At 39.9% G+C, this 22,230-nt stretch overlaps 2 protein-coding genes across 2 annotated transcripts in view; one reads left to right on the top strand and one right to left on the bottom strand.

Annotated features, from left to right (window-relative positions):
• Window positions 1-10,099, bottom strand: part of LOC140493553 (cleavage and polyadenylation specificity factor subunit 6-like) — an 85,978-nt gene extending 75,879 nt beyond the window's left edge. The window contains exon 1 of the mRNA XM_072592108.1: window positions 9,954-10,099. Within this exon, the coding sequence (XP_072448209.1) occupies window positions 9,954-10,079 (126 nt within the window). The 5' untranslated portion in view covers window positions 10,080-10,099. The remainder of the gene's footprint in view (window positions 1-9,953) is intronic.
• Window positions 10,100-22,170, top strand: sdhaf2 (succinate dehydrogenase complex assembly factor 2). The gene is made up of 4 exons (XM_072592109.1): window positions 10,100-10,268; window positions 18,416-18,636; window positions 21,087-21,196; window positions 22,016-22,170. Exons 1-4 carry the CDS (start codon window positions 10,251-10,253, stop codon window positions 22,144-22,146), a joined length of 480 nt encoding a protein of 159 aa, XP_072448210.1. The 5' UTR covers window positions 10,100-10,250; the 3' UTR covers window positions 22,147-22,170.
• The last annotated feature ends 60 nt before the right edge of the window (window positions 22,171-22,230 follow it).

Genomic DNA, 22,230 nt, shown 5'->3' with positions numbered 1-22,230 from the left:
TATGCCACCTTCAAAGAGGGAAACAGAAAAAAAAAGAAACTGTACACCAGTAAGCCTAACATCTGTCCTTAGGAAAATATTAGTCTATTATTAAGGATGTAATAACCGAACATTTAGAAACACAATATTATCAGTCAGAGTCAGCATGGCCTCCTGAAAGGAAAATCTGCCTGACAAATCTAATTTAGCGATGTGGGGGTAACAAATAGAATCAATAAAGAGAAACCAACCAGTGTATGTAGTATATTTGGATTTCTAAAAGGCACTTGGTCAGGTCCTGCACACAAGGCTACTTAATAACATAAAAGCCTGTGCTGTTCAGGGTGGTATATTAGCATAGATAACAGTTTGGCTAACTCAAAGAAATTTGAATAAAAGAATAATTTTCAGGATGGCAACCTATAACTGGTGAAGAGCCCCTGGTACCAGTGCTGGAGCCACAATATTTACCATATGTCTTAAATGACAGAAGTGACTGACAAAAACAGGTGGGAAGGCAAGCAGTAAGAATGACACAAGGAGTCCACAGAATGATATATATATATAAATTAAATGGAATATAATGTGAGAAAATGTGAGGTTATGCACTTTGGCAGGAAGAATAGAAGAGCTGAAAAATGTGTTGCTGGAAAAGCACAGCAGGTCAGGCTCCAAGGAGCATGAGAATTGACATTTTGGGTATAAGGCCTTCTTCAGGAATGAGGAAGGTGTGCCAAGCAGGCTAAGATAAAAGGTAGGAAGAAGGGACCTGGGGGAGAGGCGTTGGGAATGCGATAGGTGGAAGGAGGTTAAGGTGAGGGTGATAGGCCGGAGAGGGGGTGGGGGCAGAGAGGTCGGGAAGAAGATTGCAGGTCAAGAAGGTGGTGCTGAGTTCGAGGGTTGGGACTGAGATAAGGTAGGGGGAGGGGAAATGAGGAAGCTGGAGAAATCTGCATTCATCCCTTGGATTTATCCAAAGGAAGAATAGAAGAGTTGGATATTATTTAAATGGGGAAAGACAGCAGAAAGCTGCAGCACAGAAGACCTAACAGTTCTTATGCATGAATCACAAATGCTGGCATCCATGTTCAGCAGGTAATAGGGAAGGCAAGTTAAATATCAGTCTTTATTTGACAGGAAATTAAGTATAAAAACAAGGAGATTCTTCCAAAGACATACAAAGCACTAGTTAGTCCACAGCTGGAACACTGAAAAGTTTTGGTCCCCTTATCTAAGGAAAATTACCTGGCTCAGAGGCAATCCGGAGAAGTTTCACTCAGTTAATCTTGGATGGGAAGGGATTTACTTATGAAGAGAGCTTGAATAGGTTAGGTTGAACTCATTGGAGTTGAGAGAATGAGGAGACCTTACTGAAACATACATGATTCTTTGGGGGGCAGTGCTCAACAGATTAGATGAGATGGGATGGATCAGAGGGCATAGAGTGAGACAGTAATGAATTTGTGGAATTCTTTACCATAGAGATTTGACAAGGTGAAGCCATTTAGTGCATTCAGGCTGAGATAGTGAGATTACTAATCAGCAAGCGAATCAAAGGTTATGAGGATAGGTAGGAAAGTAGAGTTGAAGGTTATTAGATCAGCCATGATCCTATCGAATGGTGGAGTGGACTTGATAGGCCAAATGATTTTCTTCTGCTCCTGTGTCTAATGGTCTCATGGAAAGCAGTTTTCAGTCTCTCATTTAAAACTCATGACTGGTTCCAAGTGCAAATTTTACGTTGGTTGTTTGTGTGTGCATGTTTTAAGGATATAAAGGAGTATCTTTTCACCCTTCTGTCCCTAAAAGAGAGAATAAGAGGTGATGAGATTTACAATGAATTGCAAAAGAAATATGCTTGAGAAAAGCATTCCAATCAACAAACTGATTGATGGTACAAAAACAAATGCAAGCTTTGTTGCATTTTGCAGAAAATATCCTAATTTCCCCTCTTTTATCAATTACCACTGAATTGCAAGCATTAAAAACTAAAGTTATGGACTTCTCTCATGTACTGAAAATTGATGTCAAAATGTCAACTAACTTCAAACAAGATGTGGAGGTACCGGTGTTGGACTAGGTGGAAACGGTCAGAAGTCATATGACACCAGGTTTATTTGGAAGCACCAGCTTTCGGTGTGCCGCTCCTTCCTCAGGTGGTTGTGATAAGTTATCAAGATAATGGTGCTAAAACAGGATAGTAAGGAAGATTTTACAGACACAGAACAGTATGGTGGGGTTACATGTAGTTGTTGGTAAAATCTTCCTTACTGTCCTATTCTAATTGAATTGAATTTACTGTCACATGCACCGAGGCACTGTAAAAAGCTTTGTCTTGCGAGCAATACAGGCAGATCACATAGTTAAGTAGCATAGATAATAAATAATAGGTAAACAGCAGCAAAAACAAAAACACTGGTACAGGCAAATGCTAAAAGTTTGAGAGTCCATTCTAACAACAGCACGGCAGAAACTGTTGCGAAACCAGCTGGTGCAGGAGTTCAGGCTTCTCCCCGAAGGCAGCAGTTGTAGAAAAACAGTGCCAGGGTGGGATGGATCTTTGAGAAAGCTGGCGGCCTTTCCTTGACAGCGGGTCTGGTAGATGGATTCTATAGATGGGAGGTTGGCCTTTGGTGATTGTCGGGGCCGAGTTCACCACTCTCTGTAACCGTCTCCGATCTTGAATGGTACAGTTGCCATGCCAGCTACTGATACATCCAGACAGAATGCTCTCTGTGGCACACGTATAAAAGTTGGCAAGGGTATTCGCTGTCATGCCAAATTTCCTCAGCTGCCTGAGGAAGAAGAGATGTTGCTGGGCCTTTGTAACCGGTGCGTCCGCATGAAAAGTCCAAGAAAGCTTGTTGTTGATGACCATTCCCAGGAGCTTGACACTTTCCACTCGTCCCACTTCTGTGGTGTTAATGTGTAGGGGGGCATGAGTAACATCCTGCCGAAAGTCAATAACGAGTTCCTTGGTTTTGCTGGCATTGAGAGCTAGGTTGTTCTCAGTGCACCATTTTTCCAGGTGTTCCACCTCCTGTCTGTAGTCTGTTTCGTCGCCATCTGAGATTCGACTGACTTTGGTGGCGTCATCAGCAAACTTGTAAATGGCATTAGTCTGGTATTTAACGAAGCAGTCATGGGTAGACAGTGAGTACAGAAGGGGGCTGAGTATACACCCCTAGGGGGCTCCAGCGATGATGAAATATTGTCCACCAACCTTCACTGATTATGGCCTGTAGGTCAGGAAACTGAGGGTCCAGTTGCAGAGAGTGGGGCTTAGTCCAAGATTACCAAGTTTAGTAATCAGTCTCGAGGGGATAATAGCTTGAAGGGTGAACTGTAGTCAATGAGTAGGATTCTTACATAGCTGTCCTTGGTGTCAAGATGTTCTCGGGCGGAGCGAAGTGCAAATGATACAGCATCTGACGTGCATCTGTTGGTCTGATAGGAAAATTGGAGTGGGTCAAGTGTAGTGGGGAGGCTGGAGTTGATTAATTCCATGACCAGCCTTTCAAAGCACTTCATGACCACCGGAGTTAAGGCCACTGGGCGGTAGTCATTGAAACATGCTGCAAGAGCCTTCTTAGACACAGGGATGACGTTGACTCTCTTGAAATAGTGGCCTGCTGCAGGGGGAGGCTGAAGATGTCTGAGAAGACTTCTGCCAGTTGATCTGCACATGCTCTGAGTTCACAGCCTGGTACTCCGTCTTGTCCTCTCGCTTTCCTTGGATTCACTCAAAGGAAAACTGATCTGACCTCTGATGCACTGACGGTTGGGATAGTTTGTAGGACTTGTCAGATTAGGTGTTACCTTTCTGCTGAAATTCTGCTCAAAGCGAGCACAGAAGGCATTGAGATGTTCTGGGAGGGATATGTCATTGTCTGCTATCTTGCATCATCTCTCTTTAGAACCTGTGATGTCATTCAGACCTTGCCATAGTTGCCGGGTGTCTGTCTGGGGCTCTAGTTTGGATCGGTATTGGTCCTTGGCTGTCTTAGTGGCTCTGCGAAGATCATACTTGGATTCCTTATATTTGAGTGGGTCTCCTGATCTGAAGGCCTCACGCCTGGTTTTTAGCAGGTTTTGTATGTCCTGATTCATCCACGGTTTCATGTTGGGGAACACCCAGATAGACGTCCTCGGTATGCAGTCTTCCACAGACTTGCTAATAAAGTCTGTGACGGTGATGGTGTACTCGTCCAAGGTACCTGCAGACTGTTTGAACATGGCCCAATCAGCCAATTCCAGACAATACCGGAGTTGATCCTCTGCCACCTCCAACCAGCACTGGACCTGTATCCGCAAGGGGGTCTCCTGCTTGAGTTATTGCCTGTGAGCCAGGAGAAGAAGCAAGGCATTGTAGTTGGAGTTCCCGAAATGAGGGCAGGAGATGGAGTGGTCGGCATCTTTCACAGTGGTGTTCTCCAGAGTGTTAGTGGTGGAGTACAGCACATCCACAGGATGCAACACCATCACCTTGATAACTTGTTATGATCTCTCTCCTTTAATTAGTTTGTACAGTTTTAGATTGCTTGTTACTTTGATTACACTCTCGGCATGTGAGTCTTACACTTATCATGATATGCCAGCCATTTAGTTTGTGTCCAGCACCACCTTGTAATTTTTTTTGTAATAATCCCTCTGGCTCAATTAATTGGATTACAGATCATCCCCTTTACTCAGTATTCAGCTGTTGACACTTCACCCACACCATCTGACACTTTTGACCACCTGCAGAGATTTATTATCCTGCCTATTGACATTCCACTCACACCATTTGTATAATCTTTTGATCTCTCTGCCTATAAATTCAGTGCCTGTATACTCTTCATCACTTCATCTGACAAAGGGGCAGTGCTCCAAAAGCTTGTGAATACTGACCCAGTTTCAAACAAGAGATCTTCAGCACTGCTTGTTTAAGTCCTTACTTTACAAATTCAATGTAAATGCCTACTGTGAACTAATCCTCCAAGATGATGTCAGGTGGTTCAAGCTGAGGGAAGCTCCTGCTAAGATTTTTTGATCTGATACCTGAAATCATGACTTCTGTTTAAATCAAGGAAAGAAATGCACAGACAACATAAGCTTGCCCAACTTTGGGTTCCTTACAGACAATATCACAATTGAGCAAACAGAACTGTGATCTGCAGGGAAAGGACAGATCAGTCTTATGAATACATTCAAATTGGGCCTGTGGTCCTCCCAATTAACTGATAAGATGGTGCAACACTTCCTAAGCTTGGAAAAATACTGAAAAAAATCAAAGGCAAAGAAAAATGGTTCCAACAGAAAACATCTGTGCATACTTGAGGAGGATAGCAGAAAAATTGAACAGACAATTTCAGGAAGTGGATGTAATAGAACAAATCATTGTGTTGTCTTAAATCCATTCCTTTAAGTAGAATTAGTGGATTGTCTATCATATTCATACCAGGTATTTGATTTACAAAGCAGTGGAGTTGATATGGAGATAACTATGATAAAAAGACTATAGATCAAGGAACAGTGATTTTTGAGGATTCAAAAACTATGAGAATGAGTAAAATACTCGTTCCTACCATTCAGTGTTTTTGAAAATAAAGTTTACGACATACCTTTGTGAGATAGCATTCGCCCAAATAAAGATAATCAAGTTGATGTTGTACCCGCCCCACAGATACTCATTTGATGAACTATGTATGACTAGCAAACTCAAAGTACACCTCAAACTTCAAGAGTCTGGCAAATAATGTGCAGTCGCAAGTGGCACATGGAGCTTTGGTAAGTAGAAGGCAAGGTGAATAATAATATGTACTTGGTTTTAGATTTATATAACTCCACTAGCCCATGTGTTCAATTACTGTGGCCAGATTCTCAGTACTAAAGTGTGTAACATGAAACTTTTTTTTCCATGTGGGAAGGCAATTTTACAAACACATGCTGCAAAATGAGATCTAAACATACAAAGTTATATAACAGCAAACATCCTCGCCACATTGCAGGGAAATCCCAAACACTGCCAGATGCAAAAACACAATCAAGAATGTTCAATATTAGGTAACACTACTTCCTGCATAAACCACAAACAAAAATATACTTCAGCAACAGATTTTACAAAACACCACTGAAAACGAATCCCTTTCAGGATTCTCCCCAAAGCTCAGTGGATCAGGACACTGACTGCAAGATTGTGGTACAGAGCCTTAAGAAATAAGGCGATCCTAGATTCAACTCTGTGTTATGCTGATTAAGCTAACAGGCTGGCATATTTGTCCTCAAATATTCTTGGGCCAGGGAAGAAAGGAAAATGAACCTTTTTCCAGTCAGGACAATTAATGAGTTACTCCTGCTAGAATGTGGGACTGCACCATAATGAATCAGAGGTCATATCCAAACTACAGAGTTCAAAATGTTGCTCAGTCAATGATAGAAGTTAGTTTTAACAAGTAATTTGCTTGGGTTAATTAGCATTCCTGTCTGAGTACCAGATAAATGCAACATCACAATTTGCATAAAGCCACTATCCAACTCTGGATTATTCTGCATTAAAACTAAACATCCAAAAAATGATCTGAGCCATTCAAGAATCACTTCATTCAAAATAAAGTTCAGAATTAAATGGCAGAATTCAAGTTTAAGCATTGCAGGAAAAGAGAACCAATTTTCTTTGAGATTCAGATCTGTAACAGGCAGCAAAGTACAACATTCTAACAAACAGCAAAATTCAGGATGCTGTAATCCTTCATCCAGCTGTCTCTAATGTCAACTCATCAACAGATGAAGCTTCATACAGTCCATTCTAACACCTTACCTCTGGCATCATACATATTAAATAAATCATAGAAATTATATTCAAATGGAAGTCAGATATATATATCAGAAAAAATAATAAGATTTCTTTCATGAAGTTAGGTGAACAAGGATGAGAGGAGCATGCACACCGAAACAGGTGAGCTGAGCCAAATCCCATGTAATTTACCGTGCCAGAGAAACTACAGTCAACATTTTTTGATTAGATTTCCTACAGCATGGAAACAGGCCCTTTGGCCCAACCCTCCAAAGAGTAATTCACACAGACCCATTCCCATACTTTATATTTAAACCTAACTAATGCATGTAACACTATGGGCAATTTAGCATGGCCAATTCACCTGACCAGCACATCTTTGGACTATGGGAAGAAACCGGAGCACCCGGAGGAAACCCATGCAGACATGGGGAGAATATTACAAACTCCACACAGACAGTTGCCCGAGGTGGGAATCGAATCAGAGTCCCTGGCACTGTGAGGCAGCAGTGCTAACCACTGAGCGACCGTGCCACCTTGTTGATTCTAGTTTGTCTCTTTGAGAACAAAGTGTAATTACTGTAAAAAGGACATAAATTAGAATTTAATTCCTCTTAGTGAAAAACCTTCAACGATCTTCAGAAGTTTGTAAATTTCTAATTCCAAATTACAAACTACTTCATCAATTGTACAAAAGCAAATTATTGCGGATGATGGAATCTGAAACCGAAAGAGAAAATGCTGGAAAATCTCAGCAGGTCTGGCAGCATCTGTAAAGAGATAAAAGAGCTGATGTCGAGTCTAACTGACCCTTTGTTAGTGCTTTGACAAAGAGTCAGTTAGACTCGAAACGTCAGTTCTTTACTCTCCTTTCAGATGCTGCCAGACCTGCTGAGATTTTCCAGCATTTTCTCTTTTGGTTTCATCAATTGTACATTTTATTGAAAATTCTTCATTTTCTAAAATACGTTTGGTATTTCGCACATTGAAGTGAGGTGTTGCATACAATGCAAGGGTTAATGCTGAGCGCATTAAGCACCACCCAATATGACAATGTCGCATGGACTCCAGCAGGATAATAGTTTTGAATCTCAAAGGAGTAAGTTTAACATCAAAGTTGACCTCATTATGTCAGTAACAATGTCTATCATATCAATGTCATTTGTACATAGTTGCAATGAGCTATATCTTGATTAAGACAAGAGTCTCTTCTCATCAGACTGTCTCGTGTATTTTGTCCAACAAATGAGACCAGGAAGGTCCTGTAGATTCCTGTCAGGAAAGAGAATAGTAGCAGCAAACCTTACACCATGATGAGCTGTGGTGCTGAGTAATTTTATAACATGTAGCACACACTCAAACTTTTACAGATTGTATTAAATGTTGAATTAAGTGTCAAGTCCTATCTGCCACTATATTTATTAGGTTTGTCCTATTTAGATTTTGACCACTTGCAAGTTTGGAACAAACAGTTGTTAATTGGTGGACAAATCCTACATCTAAACCCTAAGATGTTCTGACACCAAAGTGGATTTTTATCCACTTAAAATATCAAAAACATTTAAATATATATACATAGATATATAAAAATTAAGTTTGAACATATTGCATTTTACTGCAACAAAAGACAAACTAAAATGATGCCATTGTGAGGAACTGAGAGAGATGTAAGAAGTTAATTTGATTTTAAAATCAAGTGCAAATTTCTGTTACTGTTCTTTAAATAGTCCACTATTGAAACATCTATTGCCTGTCCAGATTTAGATTTTATACTGATAAAACAATTGGAGTACAGTAACATTTAAATGGAAATGGAAATAAGAGGTTCCAGATCATCTTCTGTATTTAGCAATGGTTGTATTTCAATTATATTAAATCTTTGGAACATCAAATATAAATAATTAGAAAATCTTACTGATCCATTTCGTTGATCCCAAAGTTTGTTAAAAAATCACATTCACTCTTAATTGCTTCTTTTTATTATAGGCCCACACAAGTATCTGAATTGTGATATCTTTGTTGTTCCATATTTCTCAAAAACAAGTTTAATTAAAAACAATTTAATTTTAACATATTTATAAACAGAACAACATTTTTCATTAAAGTTTTTTCCATTCCATTATGTCTCACCTACAATATTAATTTCAATGAATCAGCATACTTTAGTATGAAGCACTCTTAACCTCTCCATTGCCACAACAGCAGCCACTATTGATCAGCATATAATGGATCTTTCAGCAAACAACAGAAAAGTCAGATATAAATAAGTATAAAAAGTTTGAAAAAAGTCTGGGAAAAAAAGACAATTTGAGTTGCAGATGTAGGAAAGGAATATTGTTCTTAGAAATTGAATTTGATTTTAAAAATCAGAGGTCTTCACTTTTCTTTATGGCAAGGTCTCCATCCAAATTGGTAACTTATTTTTCTGTATTCAAATACTGCTGGAATATGTAAAATGGTTTTATTTCAGATTTGCAATTTTAAAATTTTCCCCATTTTATCTTTCGAAGTCGGGTTTGTGTCTTCAAAGAACAGTAAGTGTTTTATAATAATCGCCCAGGCCTCGTTCCTTGCTTTACAAGTATGCTGCCAGAAACATGGAGAAGCGAAGAAACCATGTACACATTCATCAAACACATCAGCAAATAATTAATCTCTCAAAGGTGAAAATCCAAACCGAAAACCTATTATTTTCCCTTCCTAAGATGTCGGCGAAACAGCTGCATATGCCAGCAAATCATGTTTCATTTATTTTTTTTCTAATATGTCACTTTATTTTTAAATAGTCTTTGAGGAAGTTGCATCTATAAATATGCTGTTTCCAACCTCTCCATGACAAGTTATTTCATACAACTGGTATTTATTTTATAAATATTTTAAAACTTCAGCACGAAGATTCAAGGCCAGCCCTCTTCAGATTTAAGTTCGGTAAAAGTGAATTCCGGTCATTTATTTTGACATTTGAAGTTTTGCGAGATCCCAGACAGGACTCAAACCCGAGCGGACTTGAAGCAGGTGATTCACTGGCAGCAGTTCTCTCAGCTCATGGGCCGGTAAAAAGGGGTCACCCGGTTCCCTTAACTCGAGCCACAATCCAAGGCCTGCGCTTCAGTCCCGGCCTCTCTCTGTCCCCAGGCCTCAGCTCAATCTCTCCACGACTCGGCTCAAACCCTCTATCCCTAAACTCCAGCTCACTCACCTGATTAAACTCTTCATCCGCGTAAATGTCGATCAAATCGGCTCCCTCGGCCATTCCGCCAGCCGCGCCGCGCGCACACGGACAATCAAACCCCCGGACACCTTTCAGCAACGGACCACACCGCATTGAAGACCCGGACCTTCCTGCCGACGGACAAAGAGCTTACTTCCGCCCCGCTGGTGACAGATGCAATTAAAGTCCGCCCCTTCACTACTCAATCTGTTTTCTCTTTATACTAAAAGTAAATTTAATTGTTCTTTTTCCGGCGAAATTTTATGACCTTGGAAGTGGTGAAAGATGTCGTTGGTGCCCAGTGTGAGTGAAAAAGTGCAGAACACGCAGAGCTGGTTTCGGTTGAACTCTCGGGAAGGATATAGTGATTTGGAAGGGCTGCTGCAGTGTACTGAGGCGAAAAGGGTTAACTCAGGTTGCATCAACTTGGCTTATGCTCCCTCAGGTTGCAAAGATTCAGTCTTACTCAAAAAGAACAAGTTTAGAGTTACATGGCGAGCTGAATAGGCCGGTGCTTTTTTTTCCCCTGGAGCGTCGGAGGCTGACTGGTGACCTTGCAGCGGTTTATAAAACCATGAGGGGCTTAGACAGGGTGAATAGCCAAGTCTTTTTCCTGGGTTGGGGAAGTCCAAAACTGGAGGACATAGGTTTGAGGTGAGTGGGGAAAGATTTAGAATGGGCTTGAGGGGTAAGTTTTTCATGCAGAGGATGGTGTGTGTGTGTGTGTGTGGAATGAGCTGCAAAAGGAATTGGTGGAGGTGGGTACAAATACAACATTTAAAATGCATCTGGATGGGTATATGAATAGGAAGGGTTTCGAGAGTTATGGGTCAAATGCTAGCAAACGAGACGAGGTTTATATTGAGATGTCTTGTTGGCGTGAATGAGCTGGACCAAAGGATCTGTTTCAGTGTTGTATAACTGACTGTAATTGAGAACTTCAGTGCAGTAACCAAAGATGTCTAAGAGTCAAGGGTGCAGAGGAAATGAATATCTATCATTGGGGGAAACAAATGCAGCTAAGGGTGGTGAGATGAATAACAGTGGATGCTGGAGACTGAAATACACAAATATGAAAATTGCTGGAGAAACTCACTAGGTCTGGCAGCATCTATGGAGAGAAAAGAATTAACATGGAATCCGGTGACTGTCTCAAAACATGTTGCCAGACCTGCTCTGTTTCTCCAGCAATTTCTGTTTTTGCCTGTTAAAGCCTAATATCTTCCAGTCCAGATAGGTTGTGCACTAAATTATCAAAAGCAGCTTCAGAGAGAATAGATATACTGGTAGTAATATTCCAATAATCCTTAAATTATTGTCCTAGAGGATTGGAAAACTGTCAATGTAACATTCATTCAGAAAGGGAAGGAGACCAAAAACATGATCCTGCAGGCAAATTAGATTAGTATCTGTTTTTGGGAAAATGTTAGTCTATTAGAAAGGATGCAATAGCAGAGAATTTAAAAATACATAATAATATAGTTAAGCAGAGTCAGCATTGCTCATTGAAAGGGAAATCATGCCGTACAAATTTATTAGAATTTTTTGAAGTGGTAAAAGTAGGATATCTAAAGGGGAATTGAATTCCTAAAGACAATTGACAAGGTACCGCACAGAAAGCTACTCAATAAGGGCACTGTGACATTGGGAGTCATGTATTAGCTTGCACAGAAGATTGACAAACTATTAGAAAAGAGAGTTGAGATAAAAGGGGACATCTTCAGGAATGGCAACCTGTAATTCGTGGAGAACCCAAGGTGTTAGTGCTGGGTCCACGTTTATCTACAGGTTTTGGTATTTGGCAGAAGTTAATTTTGTCGATGACACGAAAGTAGGTGAGGATGTTAGTCAACAGAGGGATATTGGCAAGTTTGGAGTGGGCTGAAACTTGGCAGATGAAATATAATGTGGGAAAATGCCAGGTTATGCACAAACTTATTGAAATGGGGAAAGACTGCAGCACAAGGGGATTTGGATGTTCTGATGTATGAATCACAAAAAGCTAGCATCCACGTTCAGTGAGTAATAAGACAGGCATCGTGGACTGTAAGCCTTTATTTGAAAGTGAATGAGGTTAGGGAAGTGATAAAATGATCAAGATACTCAAGATTACACCTCAAATAATGCAAACAGTTTGGGCCCTTTATCTAAGAATATATGCTGGCATTGAAAGCAGTCTAGAGAAGGTTAATTTAGTTAATCCCAGGTCTGGAGAGAATTTCTTATGGGAAGAGGTTGAACAAACTAGATTTTTTTTCCGTCACTGGAGTTTAGAAGAATGAAATACAAAAGATTGTTAGGAGGTTTAACAGTAGGTGTGAATAGGTTGCTCACTATGTGAGAGAATCTAGGACTGAGGGGGGAGAGGCAGGGGGCATCATCTCAATGTAAGAGAAACCAAGTCAAGACAGATGAGGAAGTATCTGTGGAACTCTTTACCTCGGACAGTTGACGAGGCTGTGTTATTGTTCAAAATTGAGAGAGATTTTTAATCATGAAGAGAATCAAGGGTTCTTGGGAAAAGGGCAGGAAAGTGGAGTTAAGGATTATCAGATCAGCCATGATCATTTGGTATTTCTTCCTATAGGGTCTCCAAAGCGAGATGTCACAATTCTGCATAATGAAAATGAGGATATTTGTGAACCACTTTTTCCCCACAGGAAATGGTAGTGGAAATCTGAAGTTCACTTCAAGTCTATGGTTATCGTTGTTTCATTAAAAATCTTGAAAATAAGATTTTATTTTTTGCTAAGAGTTATGCAATCAAGGTGGTCAGGTAACTGTAATTAAATTTATTAGAAGTCTTTGACTGAATAGCATACTCCTGTTTCTATATTGTGAAAGAAAGAGGAAACATTCTTGGCGGAATTAAATTTAAACTGCAATGGGCGCAATTTTCTCTTTACCTGCATTTTTGGCGAGTTGGTGCTTGTGTATCCTAGTGACTAGTTTCCTGCCCGATGTGATGTTTGTTGTAGTCCTTGCAGGGTATTTTGATTATGATGTTCGTTCTGCTGGTTGTTGGTACTGGGTCCTTTAAATTCATCAGGAGCTGTTTCAGTGTGGTGGTAGGCTTGTGGCCTACCATGATGCCTAGGGACTGGAGTAGTCTGGTCGTCACCTCCAAGATATCTTTAATGTATGGCAAGATGGCTACTTTCTGAGCATGTTGTGCAGCAATCGGCAGACTGCGCTTAATCAGGTACCCGTTGTTCCTGAATACGTTGTACGAGTGCTCTTCCTTGGCTTCTCATAAATTCCTGGGTGCTGCAATGTGTTGTGCCTCATTTAAATAATGTCCTGATACAGCTCAGTTTGTGGGTGTTGGGATGATTGCTCCTGTAGTTGAGTATCTGGTCAATGTGTGTGGCTTTCCTGTAAGTGCTGGCTAGTAGCTCTCCATTGGCTTTGCGTTCTACTGTGACATCTAGGAAGGGGAGTCTGTTGTTTTTTTTATGACTTTCAAACCAGTTGTTTATGTGTTTCTTCTAATTTGTTTTGTTTTGTGATGGCAGAGGTGTCATCCACATAGCGGACCCAAAGCTTGGGCTGGATTATGGGAAGGGTTGTTCGTTCTAACCTCTGCATAACTGCTTCTGTTAAAAGTCCTGATATTGGTGATCCCATAGGTGTCCCATTGATTTGTTTGTAGGTCTTGTCATTGAGGGAATGAAGTCAGTAGTGAGGCACAGGTCTACTAGTTTGAGGATGCTGTCCATGCTGACAGGTGTTAGTGTCCTTGGTTCGTCTAGCAGTGAAGCTAGTATTTCTTTGGCTCAGGTGATGTTTATTGATGTGATTAGGGCCGTCACATCGAAGGAAACCATAACCTCATCGTCCTCTACCTTGGTGTCTTTGATGTTAAGGAATTCCTGGGTGGAGTGGATGGGGTAGCTTGAGTTCTTCTAAGTGTTTGTTTGCATTGCACTTCCTTTGCTAGTCTGTATGTCGGTGTACCGGGAAGTGAGACTGTGGGTCTGAGGGGGGCCCCTTGTTTATGTACCTTTGGTAATCTGTCAAAACAGGGTGTGTTGGATCCTTCAGGTTTCGTTCTTTGGGGGTCTGTCTTGTTAAGTTCACTGCCTTGTGAAGTTTCCTCAGAGTTGCGATAATACAGTTTTCTCACTGTGGAATCGGGTCCATCACTACCTGTTGGTAGGAATTGGTGTGAGGACTTATCGCAGAAGCAGTAATGCAGAGGTTAGAATAAACAGCCCTTCCATAATCTAGCCCAAGCTTTAGGTCTGCTGTGTGGATGACAGCTTTGTCATAAAACGCAACAGATTAGAAGAAATCCACAAACACATTGGTGAACTTTATACCGGTAAGGATGTTGCTAAAGAGGAGGAGAACAATAATAGACTCCCCTTCCTAGACATCACAGTAGAACGAAAAGCCAATGGAGAGCTGCAGATTAGCGTATTCAGCAAAGCCACACACACTGACCAGATACTCAACTACAGTAGCAATCATCCCAACACCCATAAACTGAGCTGCATCAGGACGTTATTAAAACGAGCCACAACACATTGCAGCACCCAAGAACTAAGACAAGCTGAGGAAAAAAACCTGTACAACGTATTCAGGAACAACGGCACCAGATAAGCACAGTCTGCCGATTCCTATACAACAAACCTAAACAAGAAGATCAACAGCCCAGAAACTTGAGCCACCCTGCCATACATCAAAGACATCTCAGAGACAACGACCAGACTACTCCAGCCCATAAACCTACCAGCACATTGAAACAGCTCCTGATGAATTAAAAAGGACCCCATACCAACAACCAGCAGAACAAATGTCATATACAAAATACCCTGCAACAAACATTACATCGGGCACCAAACTCACCACCAAAAAACATGACCAACTATCATTAGTATCCATACACAAACGAAGAGGAACACCAGTTTGACTGGGTCAATACGTCCAGCCTGGGACAGGCTAAACAAAGACACGCACAGGAATTCCTAGAGGCTTGGCATTCAAATCAGAATTCCATTAACAAACATATCGATTTGGACTCCATTTACCAACGTCTCAGAAAAAGAACTGGAAGTGATATCACCCACTGGAACAGACCAAGACAGATAAGTAGAAATCACGACAGAACACCAGCACTTCAATGGAGGCTCACTGACAAATGTTACTTAGTATGGTGATAAAATGTCTGAGAACGAATCTACCAGCTCAGCAAGCAAACATACAACCTGATACAGTTGTTTTTTTGTAAAGCTGTAATTGGCACAATATAACATCACAATACTTCATGTAAAGATGAGAAGTTGGAAATTAAAAACATTGAAGTGTAATGTAGGTCATTTATGGAAAAATGTTCAGTTTTAATTAGAGCCCTTGATGTTTAAAATAATGGTCTAGAATGCATTGCTTGAAAGGATAAAATTAGATTCAATGTAATCTGGTTAATAAGTCTAATTAGATGTGTCTTTCATAAACCTGCAGAAGCCCAATGGGCTGATTTACCACCTTCCATAAAATTATAATCTAAAACTACACTTCCATTCAACAATGCTAATCTACCACATGTCCTCTATTCTACTGATATTGGTGTAAACTTCAGCTATCTGGTCCCTAATCTTTACATGCAGAACTTAAATGGACCTTGTCTTTGCAATCCTCTTTGAACAACCTCCTTAAAATGTGCTTCAACTACAATATTTCACAACTGGCTTGTCTACTTTTATCTGTATTGAATGGATGCAATGTGAATGTTTAAAACCTATGCAAGTTAATTTTGTTTTAAAACCTAACTCATGCATTGGTTTCATGATTAAAAGTATAGATAATAAAGCCAAATGTGTCAATACATTTTCAGAATTATGAAAGTAAGTACTAAAGAGAAGCTATTTCTTTTATTTGAGGAGTTGATGAGAACCCTAACCTGTCATTGAACATAGGGATGGGGGAGTAGGTCATTCTGCTCCTCGAGCCGGTTGGGCCATTTTAGATCATCACTGATTAATACCATATAACCACATGATTCTTGTACCTATCTGTGATTAATAACTAGCAATAAAATCGATCTCTGTTTTGAACTTAATCATTAAGTTACCACAGCTCTCTGGGGTAGAGAATTTCAAATGTTCACCACATTGAGTGAAGAAGTTCCTCCTCAACTCAGTCCTAAATTGCTTACCTTTTATTCTGAAGGCGACCTTGATTTTATTCTTCACAGCTGGGAAAACCATTGTTTCTGAAGCAACTCCACCTATTTAAAAATTTTGTAAGTTTCTGTGAGATTGTTTTGTATTCTTCCAAAATCCAGGGAATTTAGATCCAGTCTCTTCAGTTCCTCCTCATAACACAGTTCCACCATTCCAGAAGTCAGTTTCGTGAACCCCTGCTGCTTTCTCTCAATGGCACGTATATCTTTCCTTAGGCAACAGGACCACCACAGGACACAATATTCCAGGTGTGGTCTCACCAGTATTCTCTCCAAGTGAACCAAGATTTTTTTGATCCTGTACTCATCATCTTGTGACGAAAGCTAACATACCATTTGCCTTGCAAATTGCTTTCTGCACCTGAATGCTAGCTTTCAATGGCTTATAAGTACATTTAGGCCCCTTTGGAAATTGACACTTTCCATCCCTCATCATTTAAGAAATACTTTGCATCTTTGTTCTTCCTACCAAAGTGAATAACCTCACACTTGGAATAAAATGTGGCTATCTTGTCCACTCACTCAACCTAAATAAATTGTTCTGCTTTCATTTTGTTTCCTAAGCTCCTGTATGGGATTTTACCAAAAGCTTTCTGAAAATCCAAATACACCACACTACATCACTGGTTCCCTACTATTGACTCTATGAACATCTTTAAAAATATTACATTGGGCTTGTTAAGTATGATTTCCCCTTCATAAAACAATGTTGACTGTCCAATCAGACAATTATTTTCTCAATATCTAGTCACCACATTCTTTGTAAAAGATTCTAGTATTTCCCCTACCACTGCAATCATTTCTATGGTTCCCGGTTTTCTCCTTTCCTCCTTACATAAACAGTGGGATGACATATGCAATTTTCTGAACTACAGACACCATTGTAAAATTAATCAAATTTTGTAACATGATCATCAAGATATCTTTCAACGCTCTTGGGTGAAGGTCATAGGGTCCCCATGATTTGTCAGTTTTCAATCCATTAATTTCTTCAGTACAATTTGTTTTACTAATACTAACTACTTTCAACTCCACAATTTCATTCAGCCCTTGAATGATTATTTCAAGAAAATGTCTTATGACGTCCTCTGTGAAGATTTATTTAATTAACTTCTCTCCCTGATAGAAATAAATAAAGTTATGAGAGGCATGGATAGTAGATTCTTTCCCAAGGTTGAAATGCAAAATACTTGGGGCATAGATTTAAGGCGAGGTTGGGGGGGGGTAAAGTTTAAAGGCCATGTGTGAGGAATTTTTTTTTTGTTTACACAGAGGGATGTAGGTGCCTGGAACACACTGCCAGGAGAAGTGGTAAAGCTGAAATGTTAGCAAATTTTAAAAATCATTTAGACAGACACATGAACAAGCAGAGAATAAAGGGGTACAGACCATGTGCATGCAGATGGGGTTAGTTTAGAATAGCATCATGGTCAGCGCAGATGTGGGCTGAAGGGCCAGTTGCTAAGTTATATTGTTCTTTCTTAAGACTCCTGGATTGAACTGAAATGCAATGTCTGCCATTATCAGATTCCATACTAGATGTTTCTTGCCTGCCAACTCTGATGACTGGCAACCATTGGAAGTTAGAAAGAACAATGTGTTTGATATGAATTTCTCACTTACTTAAAAACAGCATATGTTAAGATTGAATGCAAAGATTCTTCTTTGGAATATTTCCAAAGGGTCTTTGAAGTTAAAGTGTTCTCTAATATTTCCTCCTGTTACTCAGCAATATTTTTCTTTGCCTGTTTGTGCCTCTGAAGCATGATACTTAATGGTGTGTTTGGAAAATCTGAGACCATAAACTATAACTTGGTTCATTTGCATTAGTTTATTTAAATGAGGTTAATAAAATATAGATTGAAATTTTATTTTTCCTTGACATACACGTTACTGGGGTTGATGGACTTGCCTGCTTAAATCCATCCTAGCTCAACAGTAGTTGCAATATAAATAACAACTGTGCTAAATTTGAGATATGTATGCTTGAAACAGTGTAACTTCTAACTCAAAAAGCAAGAGAGACCTCGGTGAATATGTTTCTGTGTGCAACATCTTCATACACTGTATTGCGATTGGTAAGTGACTCCCCGCACACAGGATTAGAAAGACTACTTCATGCTTAATGGGAACCTGGTCAAAAATGATAAAACTGGGGAAATCTGTTTGACTGCTATGATCTAAATTCAGTTATTTTGACATCTATAAATAATCAAAGGAATAAATAAAATAGGGCTGGATAAATATCCATCCTGTTCCTTTCCAGGTTCTTAACCTGTCCAGACAGAGTGTTATCCGTGCCATACTTGGTGCTTGTTCTGTCCGAGCATATCGTGGAGATATTCCTGATGATGAAATGAAAGACATCTTTCAGATACTGCTGCCTCCATGGGAAGAACGAACCAACGAACCACTAGATACAAAGCGAGCACGCCTCCTCTATGAGAGCCGCAAGCGGGGAATGCTGGAGAACTGCATCATACTGAGGTAAAAATGACCTTGAATTTGAAGATGGACTTGTTCTCTGGCTTATCACCTGCTTTAGTATGTGATTATCTGGTGATGACATCATTATATGATTATATTACTTTTTTCTCCAATTGTTTCCAGTGCCATTTAGCTTAATTAGGCATTCAGCCCATCTAGTTCTGACCTGAGACAACCATTTGGACCTTTCTTTTTTGAAGGCTCCTCCTGAGATGTTCTCAGGGATTGTTTGATTTTGGGGTGGTTACTTTTTCATTCTCACTAATTCATTTATTTGATGATGCTGTCAAGTAGCAACATTATCTTTTGCATTTAGAACATAGAAAAAACATAGACAAGTACAGAACAGGACAGGCCATTTGGCTCACAATGTTGTGCTGAGATTTAATCCTAATGTAAAATATTGTAACTTAACCTACGCACCCCTCAACTTATTGCTGGACATGCACATGGACAGCAGTCACTTAAATGTTCCTAATGACACTGCTTCCACCACCACCACTGGCAACACATTCCATGCAATCACAACACTCTGCATAAACAACATACCTCTGACGTCTCCTTTATACCTTCCTCCTAATATCTTTAAACTATGACTCCTCGTGCCAGTCAATCCTGCCCTGGGAGAAAGTCTCTGGCTGTTGACTCAATCTATTCCACTCATTATGTTGTACACCTCGATCAGGTCTCCTCTCTTCCTCCTTCTACAGATAAAATGTAATATTGTTCTCACACAGAAGCAGAATTTGAATTATCCATCAATACCCTCAATCACTGTGAACCCTTTGTTAAAATCCCAACTCACAAGCATTAATTACATAGTATTTAAGACTATAAGAACATAAGCAATAAGTACAGGAGTACACCATTTGGTTCCTTGAGCATGCTCTGCCATTGAATAGGATCATAGCTGATCCAACATTCTAACACCTACTTTCCTGCCCTTTCCTCATAATCCTTGATTCCCTTACTGATCAAGAATTTTATCTTTCTCAGTCTTAAATGTACAAAATCTACCCCATAGCGATCTGTGGCAAGGAATTCCTCCTCATCTCAGTCTTGTATTCAAGCCCCTTTATTCTGAGACTATGCTTTCTGGTCTGGACTCTCCCTTGAGAGGAAACATTCTTCCTGTCCAGCCCTTAAGAATTTTATATATTTCAGTGAGATCACGTCTCATTCTAAATTCCAATCTGTTTAACTTTTGCCTATAGGACAGTCCCATTAGGCAAACTAACATAAGTTAACAAAAATACTTTTAGATTAGATTACTTTGTGTGGAAACAGGCCCTTCGGCCCAACAAGTCCACACCGACCCACCGAAGCGTACCCACCCAGACCCATTCCCCCTACATTTACCCCTTCACCTAACACTACGGGCAATTTAGCATGGCCAATTCACCTGACCTGCACATTTTTGGATTGTGGGAGGAAACCGGAGCACCCGGAGGAAACCCATGCAGACACGGGGAGAACGTGCAAACTCCACACAGACAGTCGCCGGAGGCGGGAATTGAACATGGGTCTCTGGCGATGTGAGGCAGCAGTGCTAACCACTGTGCCACCATGCCACCCACTTTTGTTTAAAAGTAACTGATACACATTCTACAGGTGGACAGACATCACCTTAAACATAACTTCCAGATTGGTGAGTTCACTGTGAATGCATTTCCATGACACATACATAAAACTAGAAAAATTTAAATCAGAGTTAAATCCTATTTATTAGTATTTTCTCAATCTCAGATATAAATTCAAAATTGACAGTGGTGATTACAGCAGCAGCCACCATTTTCCCCCTGGTTACAGAAGTTGCTGAAACTACACAAATTTACAAGTAATTTATTACCTCTTATATAATTTTTCCTCAGATCCAAATTACCTCCTTTGCTGATAGAGAACAGTTTTAAACCTCTCCTTGACAGCCTCCTTCTCCACTCTTCTCAGTTCTTCAACTTTCACCTCACCCCAATCTCATAGCTTGCAACCTCCTTTTCCCAGATCCCTTGTACAACCACCTATCCCCAAAATGCCTTTTGCAACCTCCCCCTTCCTGCTAGAGCCCCACCCTCTTTCTGTAAACCCTCCTGCAGCCTGCGCTCCCCTATCTGTAACCCAGCAGACCAAATTCCAAATCTGGAAAATAGATATCCTATCCCAGCCAAAGGAGGCACTTCTCTTCTCGTCATCACTTCTCTTTCCCATCCTGGTCATTGGTTTCCTGGACCTGGGCCCATCCCCACCCTTGGGACCTCCACACCTTCCTGGTCTCTGGCACCACTTTCACAGCTTAAAGTGAAATAAAACAGAACATGCTGGAAACCTTTAGGTCAGGCAGTGTAAATCAATTACAACGCCATTTAAGTAATCTGCTGCATCGTACAATGGCCATCGCGTTATGTAAGATAATAACACATTGCAACATATTATGCCTAATTTTTTTATTTCAGTTTCTTTGCCAAAAAATATCTGAACAAAATGACAGAGAACCAGTTGAGCTTGTACGATAAACTGATAAATCAACCGAGCAATGACTGGGACATTTACTATTGGATAACTGGTATGTACCTATCCAACTATGCTCATTCTTCCCTATCTCCATCTGAAATTAGCAGGTAAACTAATTGTTGTAAGGTAATTAATTGGCTTCAGAATCTTTTACATTTTAAATTACTTCAAAGATAATTTCCAATCTCTTAACAGTTCAATGGATAAATTTGGCATGTTGTAGTTTTAATGCGTACAGAATAAAACAAAAAATCTCTGGTCTGCACTGATGGCTGATAATTTGGGTATAAATTTAAAGCATTACAATTAGTTTACCGTCTCCATCCTCAAATGGAAGGAGGATACCACTGTTGATTTCCACAATTAGAAAGATGACAAAGTGCCAAGGACTGGGAACTCCTGTATAGCACTGAAGCAAATGTTAACAGAATCAGTTGAGGATTAGCTAATCCAGATGAGATTTGCTAACTCACCATGTGCTGCAAATAAAACTAATTTTGCCTGGCTGCAACATAAAATTGACCATTAAAGATGTCCAAGTTCTTATATGTAAAGAAAACAATGTTTAGTATTGCACCATATTGTATCTGTAGCTTGTTTTATAGCTTTTACCCAGGTATTTGTATCATTAAAGTAGATACCCATTGTCTGAGCACACAAATGAAGATAATAGAAGGAGTGTTGAAGACGATGAAGCATCAGAACCTAAAAGGTCTTTAGGAAAGGGAAGAAATTCACCCTGCACACACAACCCATTTTTAAAATTTCTGTTCAGAATGTGAAATGTGCTTGTAGGCTGAAGCAGGCATTGGTTCAATTTGAAGTCTGAAATGTGAATCTCTGATATCTGTTTTTATCTTCACTCAAACAGAAACCAAGCCAACTCCTCCAGAATTTGATAATGAAGTAATGACTTTGCTGAAGGAGTTCACGAAAAATCGCAACATGGAACACAGGATAGGGCAGCCTGCTCTTGATTATCTCTTTGAGAAGAAAAATTAAAATTGAATTATTTTGCCCATATAAGGACTGCTGATTCTCAGGGTTTTATTTAACTGATCTATAGTAAAAATAAACAGAAGGTGC

Source organism: Chiloscyllium punctatum, chromosome 22, assembly GCF_047496795.1.
Source record: "Chiloscyllium punctatum isolate Juve2018m chromosome 22, sChiPun1.3, whole genome shotgun sequence".
Taxonomy (NCBI): Eukaryota; Metazoa; Chordata; class Chondrichthyes; order Orectolobiformes; family Hemiscylliidae; genus Chiloscyllium; species Chiloscyllium punctatum.
This window is presented reverse-complemented; position numbering and strand designations above follow the sequence as displayed.

What these genes read in the sequence shown, in the direction of transcription:
- sdhaf2 (XM_072592109.1), top strand. An exon ending in GAGAACTGCATCATACTGAG is followed by an intron (nt 18,637 to 21,086) that starts GTAAAAATGACC and finishes TTTTTATTTCAG; the next exon opens with TTTCTTTGCCAAAAAATATC. An exon ending in CATTTACTATTGGATAACTG is followed by an intron (nt 21,197 to 22,015) that starts GTATGTACCTAT and finishes TCACTCAAACAG; the next exon opens with AAACCAAGCCAACTCCTCCA.